The 16353-nt window shown below is 38.3% G+C and overlaps 1 protein-coding gene across 1 annotated transcript; it reads right to left on the bottom strand.

Moving 5' to 3' along the window:
• Nucleotides 1-7954: 7954 nt before the first annotated feature.
• Nucleotides 7955-15789, bottom strand: LOC130915302 (uncharacterized). The gene is made up of 7 exons (XM_057835249.1): nucleotides 15687-15789; nucleotides 13347-13684; nucleotides 12964-13066; nucleotides 11842-11998; nucleotides 9646-9790; nucleotides 8535-8698; nucleotides 7955-8191 (listed from the first exon to the last, which is right to left on the bottom strand). Exons 1-7 carry the CDS (start codon nucleotides 15694-15696, stop codon nucleotides 8002-8004), a joined length of 1107 nt encoding a protein of 368 aa, XP_057691232.1. The 5' UTR covers nucleotides 15697-15789; the 3' UTR covers nucleotides 7955-8001.
• Nucleotides 15790-16353: the final 564 nt, after the last annotated feature.

Raw genomic sequence — 16353 nt, 5'->3', positions numbered from 1 at the left:
CTTTCACCCGCCTTAAATTATGACAAAACGTCTTTTTACCTTTTCGGCTTTTAGCGGTGCACCTAAAAGGGCTCCAGTTGACTCTTCCGCAGCCGTTCGTCCATCCCCTCCGTCGTCTGGGCCTATCACGTCGTCAAACCATCACGTCGGGTCGCCAACTGAAGGAATTTAGTCCTCCCAGCCCAAACCGCACGGGGAGGCCGGCAACAGAACGGAAATGTGCTCCGCCACTCGACGCCCCCGAGCGGAGCCAGGCCAGGAGGAAGCTAAACTCCGCGCGTTCCTGTGTTAACCCTTTGCACACTGACTCCATGTTTCAAAAGCTTGAAGAACACTCGCCGAAAACAGGTTGACAATTTATTCGTCGACAATGGTCAAAGACAAGGCAAAAACAGACGACGGAGGGACAATTCTGGATCCAAAACAAGGCTACATGTTTCCGAGCAGAAGAAAATCTGTCTTATCTCAGTGTCCAGTCTTTTTGAAGTCTTTGCTGACGCGGGTCTCGTCGAAGGCGTTTCTGGGCGTTGCTTTGGGGCCGCCCCCGCTGTGGCCGGTTTTGGGCGGTTTAGGTTCGTGCGCGGATTGGGACGCCCGCTATCAACTTTGCTGTCCGGGCTGGTGGTGCTTGTTTTAGGACAAAGCGCTTTGTCCTTGGAGTTTGCTGAGAGCAGATTCCCCGAGTATGTGCGTCACTCTTGTGATAAGACGGCATTGTGTATCTCTATTTCTTCTCATTAAACTATGGTGTGCTATTTATTTTATATTAGTAGTGTAGTCCTACCGTAAATATGAAAATGATACACATTTCCTGATTAATTATATTACGTGTGTTAGCCTAATGCAAACAGTTAGACGGTGCCTACGAAAACCTGTACCATATGTATGTGTTAGACTATATATGTGTTAGACTAATGCAAACAGTTATATGGTGTGTGCGATGACGATATCGTTTCCCCTTCACCCTACCTTGGCTTTGTCAGAAAATCAAGCAGACGACATTTTTACATATTCCTGTATGTGGAATGAGGTGGAATTTTACGAAACCACATCTCTTTTACTCTCTACTTACTTACTTCCTCTATTTTACACTATAAATCTATAGCTTCATGTACTGATCATTATGTTTTAGTTTTTGTTAACTGCTCAGTATGGTTGTCTAATGTGATCGAATTTTGGCCGTTTTGACAAAATTAGGAAGATAGAAAAAAACAGCTCAGAGTCCCAACTCAGCTGAAGGTTGATCTCCTCTCCATCTCAGTCACATGGGTGGACTTCATTCAGGATCATTTCCACCAGCTCTTGGCCACAGAATTCCTCAGGGCACTAACGTACGTAAGTAGGAAACTGCAGCTAAGAGAGTCCTGCATTTGCAAATATTCAAATGCTAATTGCAACTATAAAGAGCACCCCCCCATTCACACTGAGGCAACGACCCCTCTGCTTGATTGCTTGTTTGAGTGTTCTATTGTTTGTCAAAGCCAAGTTAGTCCTGCATTTGCAAACATTCAGATGCTAATTGTACCTATCCACCTGAGTTTGGTATAGGGGTCATCTAATGACTTTCTGGTCTTTCTTTATAGGCAAAAACACAATCCCCCGGCACTTCTAGTGTTTTAAATATAATCACTTTTCGTTGGGATAACCTTTTGGGCTACAGACTATCGCGATATATCACCTTTTCTATATATTGTCACACCTCTAGACGACATGCAGGATGCTTGTTTAGCCTCTTCAACTATGAGAGATAGATTGACATTCCGAAACACTGAAGGACTAGACCTTTTACACACTACTACACTACTTACAACACTACTAGCTCACTTGTTTTCTGATTGAATTAGAAGCAATTTTCCCAACATTTATTGTAATCCAGTAGAGAATGTTATCCTCTGCCATTGACATCCCTAGTCGATTACACACGCATAATATAAATGCAATTTTAGTTTTGTTTAAAACAAAAGTACACAATGATGATCGACAGGAGCAAATTTTTGGCTAAGTTGTTGCCTCATCAGGACAACAGATAGATAAAATCTTTTTGGTCTCCTGTATTGCTCAGCTCGGTCTGGTGTACGGATTTACCATGCAATTGTTCATACTGTGTTTTTTTTTTTTTTGTGACAATGAAATATAGGACATATCTACTGTACCACAGTCTACTCCAGTGAAGGGCACTCCATCAACATCAGGTCAGCTGAGGGCAATACAACCACAAGTAAGAGAGTTATCCCAAATAATTCATTGCAGTATATTCAGTTAGACAAATGGTTGGATTTGATTCAAGGTTGTCTACATATATTGTGACACACTAATATTAGTTTAATCAGGCATAGACATCTCCATTCCATTTATACATGGCCAATATATTTGCACTTTTATGATTTCAAAGGATACAAGAACAGTAGCAGAAGATGAAGAACTGGACATGAGTTTTTGCTCAGTCGTTGGCTTATCAGGACACCTGATGGATGAAAGCTTTATTCCACTGTCCAGCACCTCAAGCACTTCTGCTTCCTCTTGTCCTGATATACCGTCACAGATGAAAGATGCAGATTGGAAAGAACCAAAATGGATTGTCAATGAGTCCAAGCTAATGGAGTTGTTCAAAACATGCCATCAGTGTGGGGTTTTCATAGAAGAGCAGGACAAGAAAGTGACAACTTCCGGAACCCGCATACACATCAAGTGGAGCTGTCCAAATAATCACAACGGAGATTGGGAATCATGCCCCCAAGTACGTGGGATGCCAGAAAACAACTTGTTGGTTGCCTCCTCAATCCTTTTTGTTGGATCAACCTTCACAGAAATATCAGATTGGGCTGATCTTATAAATCTTCAAATCCCCAGAAAAAACAATTTTTACTCACTACAATCCACATACCTCATACCTGTTATAGAGCATGCATATCAGGAACATCATGAAGACATAATGAGAAGAATGAAATTACTGTCACTCGATGGTGGGATTTCAATCTGTGGTGATGGGCGTTCTGATTCTCCAGGATTTAGTGCCAAGTACACAACTTATAGTTTCATGAGTGATGAAACCAAAGAAATAATCATGGTTGACCTAGTTCAGGTAATTTAGCACACACAAATTAATAATACTATGTAATAATAGATTATACTTGCTCACTCAGTCTGTCATTACCAAGGTTACAGAGGCAAGCAGCTCTCCAGCCATGGAGACACTCGGATTTCGGAGAGGCCTGGACCGTTTACTTCAGGCAGGAATAGGAGTGGATGTTCTCGTCACAGACCGTTCTCCTTCCATAAGGAAGATCATGAGAGAGAGCTACCCTGCTATTGAGCATCAGTTCGATACTTGGCATGTTGCTAAAGGTAGGCCTAAAGCTGTTGCATGTTTGCTAACTTCAAGACTCCTAAATCCCTTTTACTGTCTCATCCCTTGCTTCATTATCTTCTTTGTCTCAGGGATTACGAAGAAATTGATGGCTGCGGCAAAAAACAAAAAAAAACATTGATCTGCTGCCATGGCTCAAATCCATCAACAATCATCTGTGGTGGTCATGCCAGACATGTGGTGGGGATTCAGAGGTAAAATCAAAGATATTTTCATTATTCTAGGGAAGAAAAGTTGAGCACACACCCCATGTCTTCAAGTTGGAGAGGATGATTGTACAGCTTTGAGGAGCATTTTGCTCACAATATACAATATTAAATGTTGATGTATTTGACAAAATGCATTCATCAAATGATTTGTCATTCTGTTTGGGTAAAAAAAAAAAAAAAGGCCAATACTGTCCACCATGGCTTGAAAAAATTCTAAGCAACACCCTGTACTGTATTGAAATTAAAATTGTACTTTTTTGTGCCTGGCATTCAACCAAGATTTATTTTTGTCATGTGTGAAGGCTGAAGGGCAGTGGCCATCCCAAAGTGTTACCCTGTAAAATGTGCTTTGTCAGGAATTGAAACGCCGCTGGACGTCCATCCTCCATCACATCTGTGGCATCCATCGGTGGGAAGAAGATGGAGTAGAGCGAACTTGCTACCACCAGCAACTCAGTGCGGAAGAGCAGAGACGGAAGAAATGGCTGCAAAAGGATTCCCCTGCATTCCGGACACTGTCTGACCATGTCCTGGACAAGAACCTTTTAAAAGACTTAAACCACATGACTCTCTTCAAACATACAGGTATGTTGTACCGCTGTCTAACTTTGTATTTATTGGCCAGGCCTCCCCCCCAACACACACACACAGACACCTCCTCTGACTCTGCCTCAGTGGGACTTGTAGTAGGATGCCATGGCCAGCCTGGAAACTGAACTGTTCTGATAATTTTCTTGTGTAATATGTCAAACATACATTATTTTTGACCCATTACTATTCACCCCAGACACTTCCCGCAATCAGTTATTGATGGGCTATTTATAATAAGGGTTGTGAGTGACCTGGGGGATATTGGAACTTTATAACTTTCAAGGAAAATTGAGAAGAAACCTTTTGAGCATACACTGAGTGATAATCATTAGTTTTCTATGTCCTTAGTTTAGTGACACCTACCTAGCTTGTAGGAAATAATGGAATAAACTAAGTTTTGGGAAAGGGTTAAACAACGATGTAATATTAAATAAAAATTTACTTCTAAAACTTGTTTTTTGGCTGAACATGAAAATACTGTTTTTTTTTTTTTTTTCTTTCCGAGACTAGGGTTTGTGTTATTCCGTGTTGCGGTTGCGTCTATAACACTGGCGTATTATCTGGACAGATTTAACAAGCTACTTTTTATTGTGATCTGTAGGTGACTTGGAGGTATACCACAGTGCGATGCTGAAGTACACCCAAAAGAGGCTCCACTTCGTCTATAACTCCATGAAGGCAAGGACACTGATGTCTGCTATGGACCACAATGAAAATGTCGGGCGCCAGCAACAGAGGAACGCTGATGGTGGGCTTACTCATACGTCATGGACCAAATTGAAATCTGTCAACATTTGTCCCATTAACAATTGCACTCTACCTTTCTTATCGTGTACATATCTCTATTAAATTTACTCTATTAGGCACTTTGAAATACAGCTTGGAGTTTACAAAGCAAACAAAAAGATGGGTTGCCCGGAGCCGTTACGAGCCAACAACGCAGACATTCAGAGAGAATTTGGTGAGGCGTGTCCTGGAAAGACGGCAGGATTCATCTGTAAAGTTTGCTGAGCCTGACTTCAATTTCAAGCCTCCAACTACTATTCCACCGAACATTGCAAACATCGAAAGGCCTGACAAAGAAAAAGTTATTTTACAACATGTCAGTCGATTTAAAAAATAAGTAGGCAGACATTTTCCTTATTTATTTTTTTTTAATAATAGATATTTTAGAATGTTGACTTTTTAGAATGTACCACAATAAAAAATAAAAAAAACACACACACATTGTATGATTTGTGAAATGTGAAGGTTTAAAAGTTAAAAAGTTTCTGGGTATGGAGGAAATGGTATGAACAGGTATGTAGGTAAGTTGTACTTAGAAAAATTGCATAGCATCTTCAGCTTCCCTAAAACCATTGTAGTTCCCACTGACAGAGGGGTACTTCTCACGGATGCAGGAGACGACACACGATGGAAGAACACGTCGCTGGCCTCTTCCCAGATGTTCGCCTTTCAACGCCCACTCAAGAACAACCCTATATGCCACCAATCGGAGTTGCCTAAAACAAAACCATAATAGAGGGTGATTCAACAAGAAAGTTCCAAAATCATCATGTTATAGATCAACAGTTACAGAACTCTAGATTATTTAGCAATATACATTTTAAATATACCAAAAAAATAAGCAGCACTTGACTATAAGTGGCAGGATTCTAAATGAGAAGAAAAAGAAGCGACTTATAGTCCGCAAATTACGTAACTTCAAGTGCTCAAAGGTGCCCATCACGGCACTTGTAATACATGAAGTGATACTTGAAGTTATGTTCAACACATTTGCCTATGTCAGTTTTATAATGTTTTTCATTTTTGACATCCCGTGATGATTTAGGCACATTCTCGTATATAATTGCCATACAGCTGCTGCTTTTGATAATGACATCATGCTTTTACGCTCAAAATGCATTACAGTTGAGATGATATAGCTGCTTACCTGAAGTAGAATGAAGCTTAGAGTAGCCTATACCATATGTAGTTTTATTATGAGAACATTACAAATATTCGCCCAGCAGGAATCCACTTACCTCATTGATAGCTGTCCATTTGGGCCTGCTGGCCTTGGTTTTTTCTTCCAGTTGATCTTGTCAACGAAGAAAAAAGTTTCTAGAACACCTTTGTTGATGAGTGGTAAAAAGTTTTCGTGTTCACTTATGCATCGAAATGCTTTTTCTTCGTTGTCACTATGCTGCGATATATTGAGTTCGTGAAAACTCGTGTCCAGCTCCAATTGTTGCAATTGTTCGTTAACCAATTGCCATTCCCTGCAGCAAAAACATTCCACATCTGTTGGCATTGGGAGGCATTTTTTGCAACGACACCACCAGTCTCCTGTTGTCCTAACTGGGGTGTCGAAGGCTGCGGCAGCTTCTGCGGGCTCCGTGCTTGTTAGTCTTCTATTTTCCTCCATGTCTTTCAGTTGTTGGTCTGTATATTCCGGCTCAAACTGATATGGTGAAATGTTTACAAAATTAACAAAATCTTCATCATCGTGTTCCGTGTCAGAGAAATGCATATGCTGTTCAAACGAAGCCATGTCTTGGTCAGAATAAACTACAGTTAGTCGGGTTATTGATTTGGGGGCGGGAAGTTGCGTCGTTTCCACACACACAAAAAAAAAAAAAAAAAAAAAAACATCGGTGAACAGACCAACGTGATATCCCTCCGCCCTGAGTGCCCGGCGCTTGTTCTCTGCAAAGCAACTGAATTACTAATGTTGCTCTTCATACTGCAGCTATAGACATGCAATGGTAAGTTTTAATAACTTTATACTGAAAACATAGCCAACACTACTGATTGCATGCGTCATCGGTGATTCACCTGCGTGCATATGTTTTTTTTATTGGTATGCTAACTGGGCACATTGACTTGCATTAGCATAGCCACACCGGAGCCCTGAAACATAATAAAATGCTAACAAACGCTACGTAATATTTCGAAATCTACTCCACTGACTAATTAAACCCCCCCTAACTCGAAGATTAAGCCTGATGTCAAAAAATCCGAACTACCCCTTTAAGTAGCGAAATGTAAGACAAGAAAATTGGTTTGGTTGCACCATAGAGAGAATATTACTTTTTTGATACGTTTAATTGTAATGAAGCCATATTAATGAGTCCGTTCATAAAAATGTAAGGATGACAGCAATTTCAAGTCATTCACAATAGGGAGTAAATTTTCCACTTGACAAACTAAAGTACACACTGTGATAGGTCACAGGCGATCTTTTAGTCACTAATGAAACCTTTATTGCAGTAATGTGTATTTTAATTTTGATGTACTGTAACTTTGTCATTTTGGTAAAATCAGTACGCTTTAACAAACTGACTGCGCACGGTTAAAGACTTAATCTCCCGATTTCACCGAATCAATTCAAGGAGTATGGAAATAAAATATTATTTAAATAATAATGAGTGATGCTGAATCCGAAAATTAAATATGTGCGAAAATCAGCACGCTTTAACAAACTGACTGCGCACGGTTAAAGAGTTAATCTCCCGATTTCACCGAATCAATTCAAGGAGTATGGAAATAAAATATTATTTAAATAATAATGAGTGATGCTGAATCCGAAAATTAAATATGTGCGAAAATCAGCACGCTTTAACAAACTGACTGCGCACGGTTAAAGAGTTAATCTCCCGATTTCACCGAATCAATTCAAGGAGTATGGAAATCTAGTACCAGAGGTAGCATCAATGGTAAGAAATACTCATCATTGATTAGCAACAGCAATGTTATCAAAAAGAATTCAAAGACTTGTTGGTCTTTAAACTTTTAATGACATAAAAGGGACAAATGACTTGTATTTTTTGTTTTAAACATATTATATGGCTCTCAGCCAATGAATGCGCCCAGCATAACAATGATCTGTTCCAACTTCTGATCTGGTCTGGCTTCTTCGGGTGCATTTCCCATGATGTCAGATAAGATGATTCTACTCTCTTTCAGCTGCTCCGCTATGCGCTGCTTCTCTTCCTCGTCCAGAGCCATTTTGGTCAACTTGTGCACTAGGTACCTAAAAAATCTGCACAAATGGAGCCAGAGAAATATTTGAAAGATTAATAACGCCGTATAAAACAGTATTCATTCTTGTAACGCTATAGTTCAATCTTCAATTAAATGGACCAAGGTCGCTATGGCATTTGGTTGTTCGCCGGCCACGTGAAAAACGTTTCGTGTTTGTGTGTTCGTGTGTGTGTACCTTCTGAAAAAATGAGAAAATGTCTCACACAATGATGTTATTAGGCTAGCCAAATTTCAAAATGACATCTTTGAAGTGCTATATTTGGATTCGTTTGAAAAGAAACACGACAAATACCGAAAGTCAAATTATCTGCAAGTGCTTTGGTATTGTGTCTTGGCCTTACTTCAGTGGGGGAACCTTTTCCTTTCTGAAGTCCTTGGACAGGCGATGGATTATGGCCGCCGTAAGTGATGGGGAGAATGGGTTGGGCTGCAAAGTCACAAAATCCAGCTTGCTTGACGCCCAGCACACAGCATTAAGGAATCGGTGGTCATCGCTCGACAGGGCCTGGAGAGGAATTAGGAAAATTCAGGTATTCTCATCCAACCTGATCCGATCCTACCCGAAATCCGCTTTTTTTTTTTTTTTTTTTAAAGTAAGCAATAAAAATATATATATGTATATATACAGTACTGTGCAAAAAGTTTTAGTTAGGCGTGAAAAAATGATGTAAACTAAGAATGCTTTTAAAAATATAAACAATGATTTTTTATTTTTATCAATTTACAAAATGCTTCTGTTCTGTTAATTCGCTGCATTTTGTTAATTGATGAAAATAAACTATTAACACTACTTTAGAGATGGTTTGAATTGCGATTAATTGCCATGAATTACGATCAATTCATTTTTAAGCTGTAATTAACTCGATTGAAAATTTTAATCGTTTGACACCCCTAATATATATAGATATATATATATTTTAAACGAAATATGAGACATCAATTAATGATTCTAAGATAAAAACGACAGACATTTTGAAGAATAAATATAATTAATTACCTTCGTTTTACGGCTGGGTTGAAACAAAATGGTATATATTTATATATACCGTATATATTTTTTCAATTTTATTGAGAAGTGTTGAGCAACGTGAGCTGTGGCTATAGTCCATAAGTTGTATTTATTTGTATTTGATTTCAAATATTTGATATTTTTTGTTCATTCATTTATTTATTTGGACATTACATTCATGTTCCAATTTGCAAATATGTTCTGAAAAATATTTTGAAAAATCCTCTTCAATGGGGGGGGGGGGAATATATATATATATATATATATATATACATATATATATATTTTTTTTTTTTTGACCCATCCATCTCATAATAACACTTTTTGGAGCTATAATTGCAATACTGTGAAACCGCCAAAATCTCATGCCGGAACATGCCTAGTCGTGTATCACAAAAAATATTCCATTTTGTTGACGTGAGAGTAAATATGTGGTGTGTTACCTTCTCGAAAGCTTCCACGTGGTGTTTTCTCCGGACAAGTTGAAGGAGTTGTTCTTTTTCCGACTTGAAGGCCTCAAGTGCCTCTATCTTCCTCAGCTCAGCCACGACTAGAGACTTTATAAACGCTTTCAAATGCTTCTGAAAACTGAAGAGGAGGGAAAAGAAGGGTTTAACCATAGGACAGAATAAGCTTTCCTCTAGGACAGGGGTCCCCAAACTTTTTCCTGTGAGGGCCACATAACCCTTCCCTTCTTTGATGAGGGGCCGGGGTCAGTTTGTAACAGAAAAAGTGTGACGATTGCAGGAGTGCCTAAATGTAAAAATGTATTGTTTTTCAGAAAGCCACAATCAAATAACCCTTTCTGGATTCTTCACGGAACCAAAGTAAATAAAATAAAAACAATATAACATAATATAATTAGGGCTGTCAAAATTATCGTGTTAACGGGCGGTAGTTAATTTTTTAAATTAATCACGTTAAAATATTTGACGCAATTAATGCACATGCCCCGCTCAAACAGATTAAAATGACAGCAGAGTGTCATGTCCACTTGTTGCTTGTTTTTTGGTGTTTGGCGCCCTCTGCTGGGGCTTGGGTCCAACTGATTTTAAAGCTTTCAGCACCATGAGTAAGAGGTAATTATTGACATCAACAATGGCGAGTTATTAGTTTATTTTTTTGATGGAAAATTAAAAAAAAATGAAAACATTAAGAGGGGTTTTAATCTAAAATTTCTATAACTTGTACTAACATTTATCTTTTAAGAACTACAAGTCTTTCTATCCATGGATCGCTTTAACAAAATGTTAATAATGTTATTGCCATCTTGTTGATTTATTGTTATAATAAACTAATACAGTACTAATGTACCGTATGTTGAATGTATAGATCCGTCTTGTGTCTTATCTTTCCATTCCAACAATAATTTACAGAAAAATATGGCATATTTTAGAGATGGTTTGAATTGCGATTAATTACAATTAATCAATTTTTAAGCTAATATAATATAATAATAAATAATAATAACAGTATTAATTAAATAGATAATAACCAAATAACCCTCTATGGGTGCTTCACAGAAAAAAAGCCAGGAAATAAATAACACTATTGAAAAAAAAAAAAAATATATATATATATATATATATATATATATATATATATATATATATATATATATATATATTAGGGTTGTCAAAATAATCGCGTTAACGGGCGTTAATTCATTTTTTTAATTAATCACGTTAAAATATTTGACACAATTAACGCAGATTACCTGCTCAGACAGATTTAAATGACGGTACAGTGAAACACCACTTGTTAATTGTGTTTTAAGGAGTTTTGCCGCCCTCTGCTGGCGCTTGGGTGCGAATGATTTTATAGGCTTCAGCCATCCATGAGCATTGTGTAAGTAATTATTGACATCAACAATGGCGGGCTACTAGTTTATTTTTTTTTTGATTGAAAATTTTACTAATGTCATTAAAACGAAAACATCAAAAGGGGTTTTAATATAACATTTCTATAAATTGTACTAAAATTTGTCTTTTAAGAACTACAAGTCTTTCTATCCATGGATCGCTTTAAGAGAATGTTCATAATGTTAATGCCATCTTGTTGATTTATTGTTATAATAAACAAATGCAGTCCTTATGTACCGTATGTCGAATGTATATATCCATCTTGTCTTGTCTTTCCATTCCAAAAATAATTTAAAGAAAAACATGGCATATTTTAGAGATGGTTTGAATTGCGATTAATTACGATTAATTAATTTTTAAGCTGTAATTAACTCGATTAAAAATTGTAATCGTTTGACAGCCCTAATATATATATGTATATGTAAATATATATATATATATATATAATTTTTATTTATTTTTTTTTGGGGGGCTCAGGGGGCCGGACCAAATGTGACTGCGGGCCGTGTCCGGCCCGCGGGCCGTAGTTTGGGGACCCCTGCTCTAGGAGGTGGATATCCGTGATTTGTTTTCCATAAAGGGATCCTCGATCTTAAAGACATGTAGGCGCTAATACACCACAATTGTTCTCTTGTACTAAATGATGTTGTTCGAAACACATCAAATGTTAAATCAGTGGCAATATTTTATAGTACATATTTTGACCAATAGTTGGCGCCATGTTTTGCGGGCTCAGAGTGAAAGGATTTTTTCAAGAAAGGATAAGCAGCTTTTTACCTTGCTGAGCCACGCAATCTGACCTCCAAACAATTGGTGACTTGTTCCACATCTTGGGCTTTGAGCAGACTTTGGGCTCTGTTTCTGATACCCTCCTCGAGGTGACTCGCCAGCCCATAGATGTTTTCAGGAGCTGCTTCACTTGCGTCGGTCTTGCCTACAAAGAAAGTGACAAACAAGCCAATCACACGAGCAAATGCAAAGAAAATAGAATGTATAATGGAATGCATCTTTAACACCCGAAGTCCCAGAGAATTCTGGTTCTCCTAATAGTCCCAAGCAATGGCCGATTGGGCCTCCCCTCCGATAAAACTCGCAGGTGGCCCAAACGACCACTGTGCTTTTGAATTAGCGAGTCGTTGTCCGACAGACAACAGCCGTTCGTATGGAAATGCAAACACTAGACATACATTGGGTTTGTATGCGGTAGTCTGTGATAGTCTGTGTTAGTTCAAGTCAAGCTACATTCATGGCGGTTTTGCACATTTTATTCATTTGTGTTTTACAATTTGACTGTCGGAAGAAATATTTCCGACAGTGTATTTGTGGGGCCTTTGTATGCTAGCAATATTTATTATAACAATATGTTTGTGATGCCTGCAGAAAATAAAACACTGAATTAGTATCAAATTTAAAACTGAAGTAAGAGTCTTGACGAAGTGTGTGTTTGTCTTTTCTTCCTGGTATTTATTTAGGCACAGGATTCAAACAAGAGTAATCCCTGCAAGTCAAAACGATGAATAAACATAAAACGAAAGAAAGAAATAGAAATTGGAATAAATCAATGAAAAGTGATAAACATCAATAAAAATTGAAATAAAGAAATGTTAAAAATAAATGAAAAAATATTGAAATAGGAGACTTTGAATGACACTTTGAATGATATATTTCATTGTGTATTTATTTATTTCATGTGTGCACTGCTGGTCCTCCTTCCAAGCTGATTAGAAGTAGTAACTGTATGGCTTTATTAAGCTGAGTTAAATGTAGAACAAAAAAAAGAATCCAATTTGTCCATTTATCCAGGGTCCCTAAACATTAGAGATTCATTCATTCATTACTGGTTAACGTTTACACACAGCTTACAGTCAATTGAAATTTTAGGACAATTACAAGACTTACCAGCATTGAGAAGCTGCTCAATTTGGGTGTCGATCGCTTTGGCGGCGGGTAAGATACTTCTTACGAAGCAATTGCAGCAAGCAGCCTCAATTGCTCCAGGTTTCTAGCGACAGACAAAGCCATGGGATCATATCAGGTCTAAATGTAACCATGTTCTTGGTAGAAATACCTGATTTGTTCAACAGACGCTGATTTAAATGAGTTCTCTGGTGAAATAGTACAGTACTACCTCTACAGACAAAGCGAATTCGTTCCAGGACCCTGTTCAGGTTTTACTTGGGCTATTACGGAGCATCGGCACGGCTTCGATTTGTCCTGGTAGCTCAGTTAACTCTTCCTGCTGGCCTCGGGGAAGCAACACTTGCTCCGAAATCTGTACTCACCTGCGGAGGTCCGGAGTGCCGTCGGCCGCCAGCCAGCCCGGGTAGAACCGGGGCCCGGTTTAAGGCCACTTGGGGTCGGTGGGAGTCTTTTTCCAACGGTTGCAGAAGGTTTGAACGCTTCGGTATGGCGCCCTCTCTCCTGTACGTTGGATCGTCCAAAGGTTTGTTGGACCACTCCTCTATGGCGTACGCTCCGCCCTCTATCCAGTGCGTGGGATCGGGCAACGGTTCGTTGGAGGGATCCGGTATTGCGTACGCTCCGCCCTCTCTCCAGTCCGGTTCGTTGGGAGGATCCGGTATTGCGCCCGCACCTCCCTGGTTATCGTACGTTGGATCTTCTGTGTGAGGACATATGTGCAGGTAAAAGGGAGCTTAAGGCAGACGGGCAGTGCATAAATGATTCAAAATACATGTATTTGAAAACTATTTTTCTTTGAATTTTTTTTTTTTTTTTTTTAAAGTCAGGTTTTGTTTTTTGATTGAAGTCATGTAATTTTGCGTTTGGACCCCAATTTGGCGAGAACATTTGTGCCTTTATTAATCAATCAAAAAATAAGTTGCTTCAAACAAAAAAATATATATATCTTTTCAAAAGAAAAATCACTTCAATCAAAAATCCCCAAAAATTCAATCGTAAAACAAATGTGAAAAAATATTTGAGACTCAGAAATTTGCATTTGAACACTTCCTTTTTCATTGAAACCGTTTTCTTTGATCGAAGCAATCCTTTGTGTGTTTGAGCCATATTATGGGTAGGACACTTGTGTCTAAATCATTCCGTCCCAATAAAAGTTGCTTCAATCAAACAAACTTTTTCATCCAAGAAGAAAAAAAAAAAACCTTTGGCAAAAATATTTTTTTTTAATTTGAAATTTATATATATATATATAAATAAATAAATATATATATATATATATATATATATATATATATATATATATATATATATATATATATATATATATATATATATATATACATATATATATATATATCATTATATATCATGCTATAATTGAGTGAATGACTTTCATTATCTCCTGACAGGCCCTTTCACTTGCTGAATGTGCCAGTCCATTTTGTTCCCTCAAACACACGTTTAATTGGCTGATGACATGGTACGCCACTAATTTTGCTACTGAAAGTCCGACCTGCATTTGGCATAGTTAGCATGACATTAAATTGTATGAATATGCTAACCTGCAAAACTCGAGTAGGAAGAAAGAAGTGTCCCCATTTTCTTTTTTATTTTATTGATGTGGTCTTAAAGCAGCCCAGAGGAGATTTCATTTCTTGTTGAGTTTGCTTGTGTTTGTGGACAAAAGCAGTAGTGTTTTACCTGAAGGAAGATTCCATTTTTTAAATTCTATTTTTTGGGTGGTCCCTAACTAAGATGTTTTTCGATTGTATTTCATGTCTTTATTTAGACAGACAATGTGGAGTGGGCTTAAGAAAATGGTTTATTTCTTGCATCCTGGATAGTTGAGATGATTGTGTACTGTATGTTCATATCATTCAAATTCTGTTCAAACATTGCAATTTAAACATGCTAAAAAAAAAAAAAAAAAATCCAGGCATTTATTCTGGAAGTTTTCAAAATGTTTCTTTAGTGGTTTTGGAAAACAATGCTTAGAATCGAACGATGTATCACTTCAACTAATACATATGAAAGTTAGTGTAAGTCAATACAGATTTCTTTTGCGTTGATCATTTAGCCTATCAATTAATTAGGTCATTATTCATATTCGTGAGAAATGTATCCCTGAACCCCGTTCGCCCAATTTGGTCTGATTAATGCTGTTATATCGTCCCTTCCAATGTTGGGACGAAACCTATGCCCTTGTTTGAACTTCAGAGGCAACATCAGAGGCACGCAACCGTTAAGAGGTGAGGATCCTTTCATGCTGCCACGCCTTTTAAGATAAAACTTTACCAAGATTCAAATCCAAACCGTCAGGACACATATATTACTAGAAGAGATGATCAAACAACGAGTCTCAAGTGTACAATCTTTGGCATTGTGTGCAAAAGACCCCAGATTTGGAAAGAACTTGACGACGCACTTCAAATGTCACACTCCGTGTCCATCTTTCGGGGGGGGGGGGGGCTCAAGACACATCTCCGAGCCATGTATTCTTTGATAAGCATTACTTCCCAAAAAAAAAAATGTCGTTGGTGTTGTTGTCCAAAATTTCTACACCAGTTGAAGTAGCGGATTAGACACTTCACGCTAGTTTGCTAGCAAATTTACGCAGATTAATTCTATTATAACGGTTGCACGTCGTTTTCTTTTTTTTTTTTTTGTAGCGAAATTAATGGAGGCATTTTCATTTCACTTACCTTGGTCCATTCTTTCCGAAAGAGACGTCAAATATCTCTGGTAGTGATGCCACGAGTTGCGCCGACCTTGCGAAGCCTGCGTCGAGTAGAAAGATGTCTCTTCTTCCGCGATCCGCGCAAACTAGGCTCGCTTGATTTAGGGGCGGTCCGAAAAATGATGACGTCCGAAGCCTTGCTGCCCGGCTGTACCACGTGATTGCTTCGCGGAGTGCTTTTAGATTGCGGTGTTTCAAGTAGGGTTGTGATCAGTGTTGTTAATAACGGCGTTACAATATAACGGCGTTACTAACGGCGTTATTTTTTTCAGTAATGAGTAATCTAATTAATTACTTTTCTCATCTTGGCAACGCCGTTACCGTTACTGAGGCGGGAAAGGCGTGCGTTACTATGCGATAGATACTAAGTTGGTTGAATAAAAAAAAGTCTGAGAGAAACGGACTCACGGGGACGAGAGCAGAGCAGGAGTGGGGAAGACGCCGTTGCAACCGCGATGCTAGATGGCTCCAATAATACCTGACTGCAGCCATAGCCGACAAACTACGCCCACATGACACGGTAGATATCATATTATAGATCTAGATGCATCTGACAGACACTGCTGCATTGCCAACATGTTTTAAGGACTACATGCGTTTGTAAACAGCCGCCATCTTAAAGCAGTAGACCT

The sequence above is a fragment of the Corythoichthys intestinalis genome, chromosome 4 (assembly GCF_030265065.1).
Source record: "Corythoichthys intestinalis isolate RoL2023-P3 chromosome 4, ASM3026506v1, whole genome shotgun sequence".
Classification (NCBI taxonomy): domain Eukaryota; kingdom Metazoa; phylum Chordata; class Actinopteri; order Syngnathiformes; family Syngnathidae; genus Corythoichthys; species Corythoichthys intestinalis.
The sequence above is the reverse complement of the archived record's forward strand: the minus strand, read 5'-3'. Positions and strand labels throughout refer to the sequence as shown.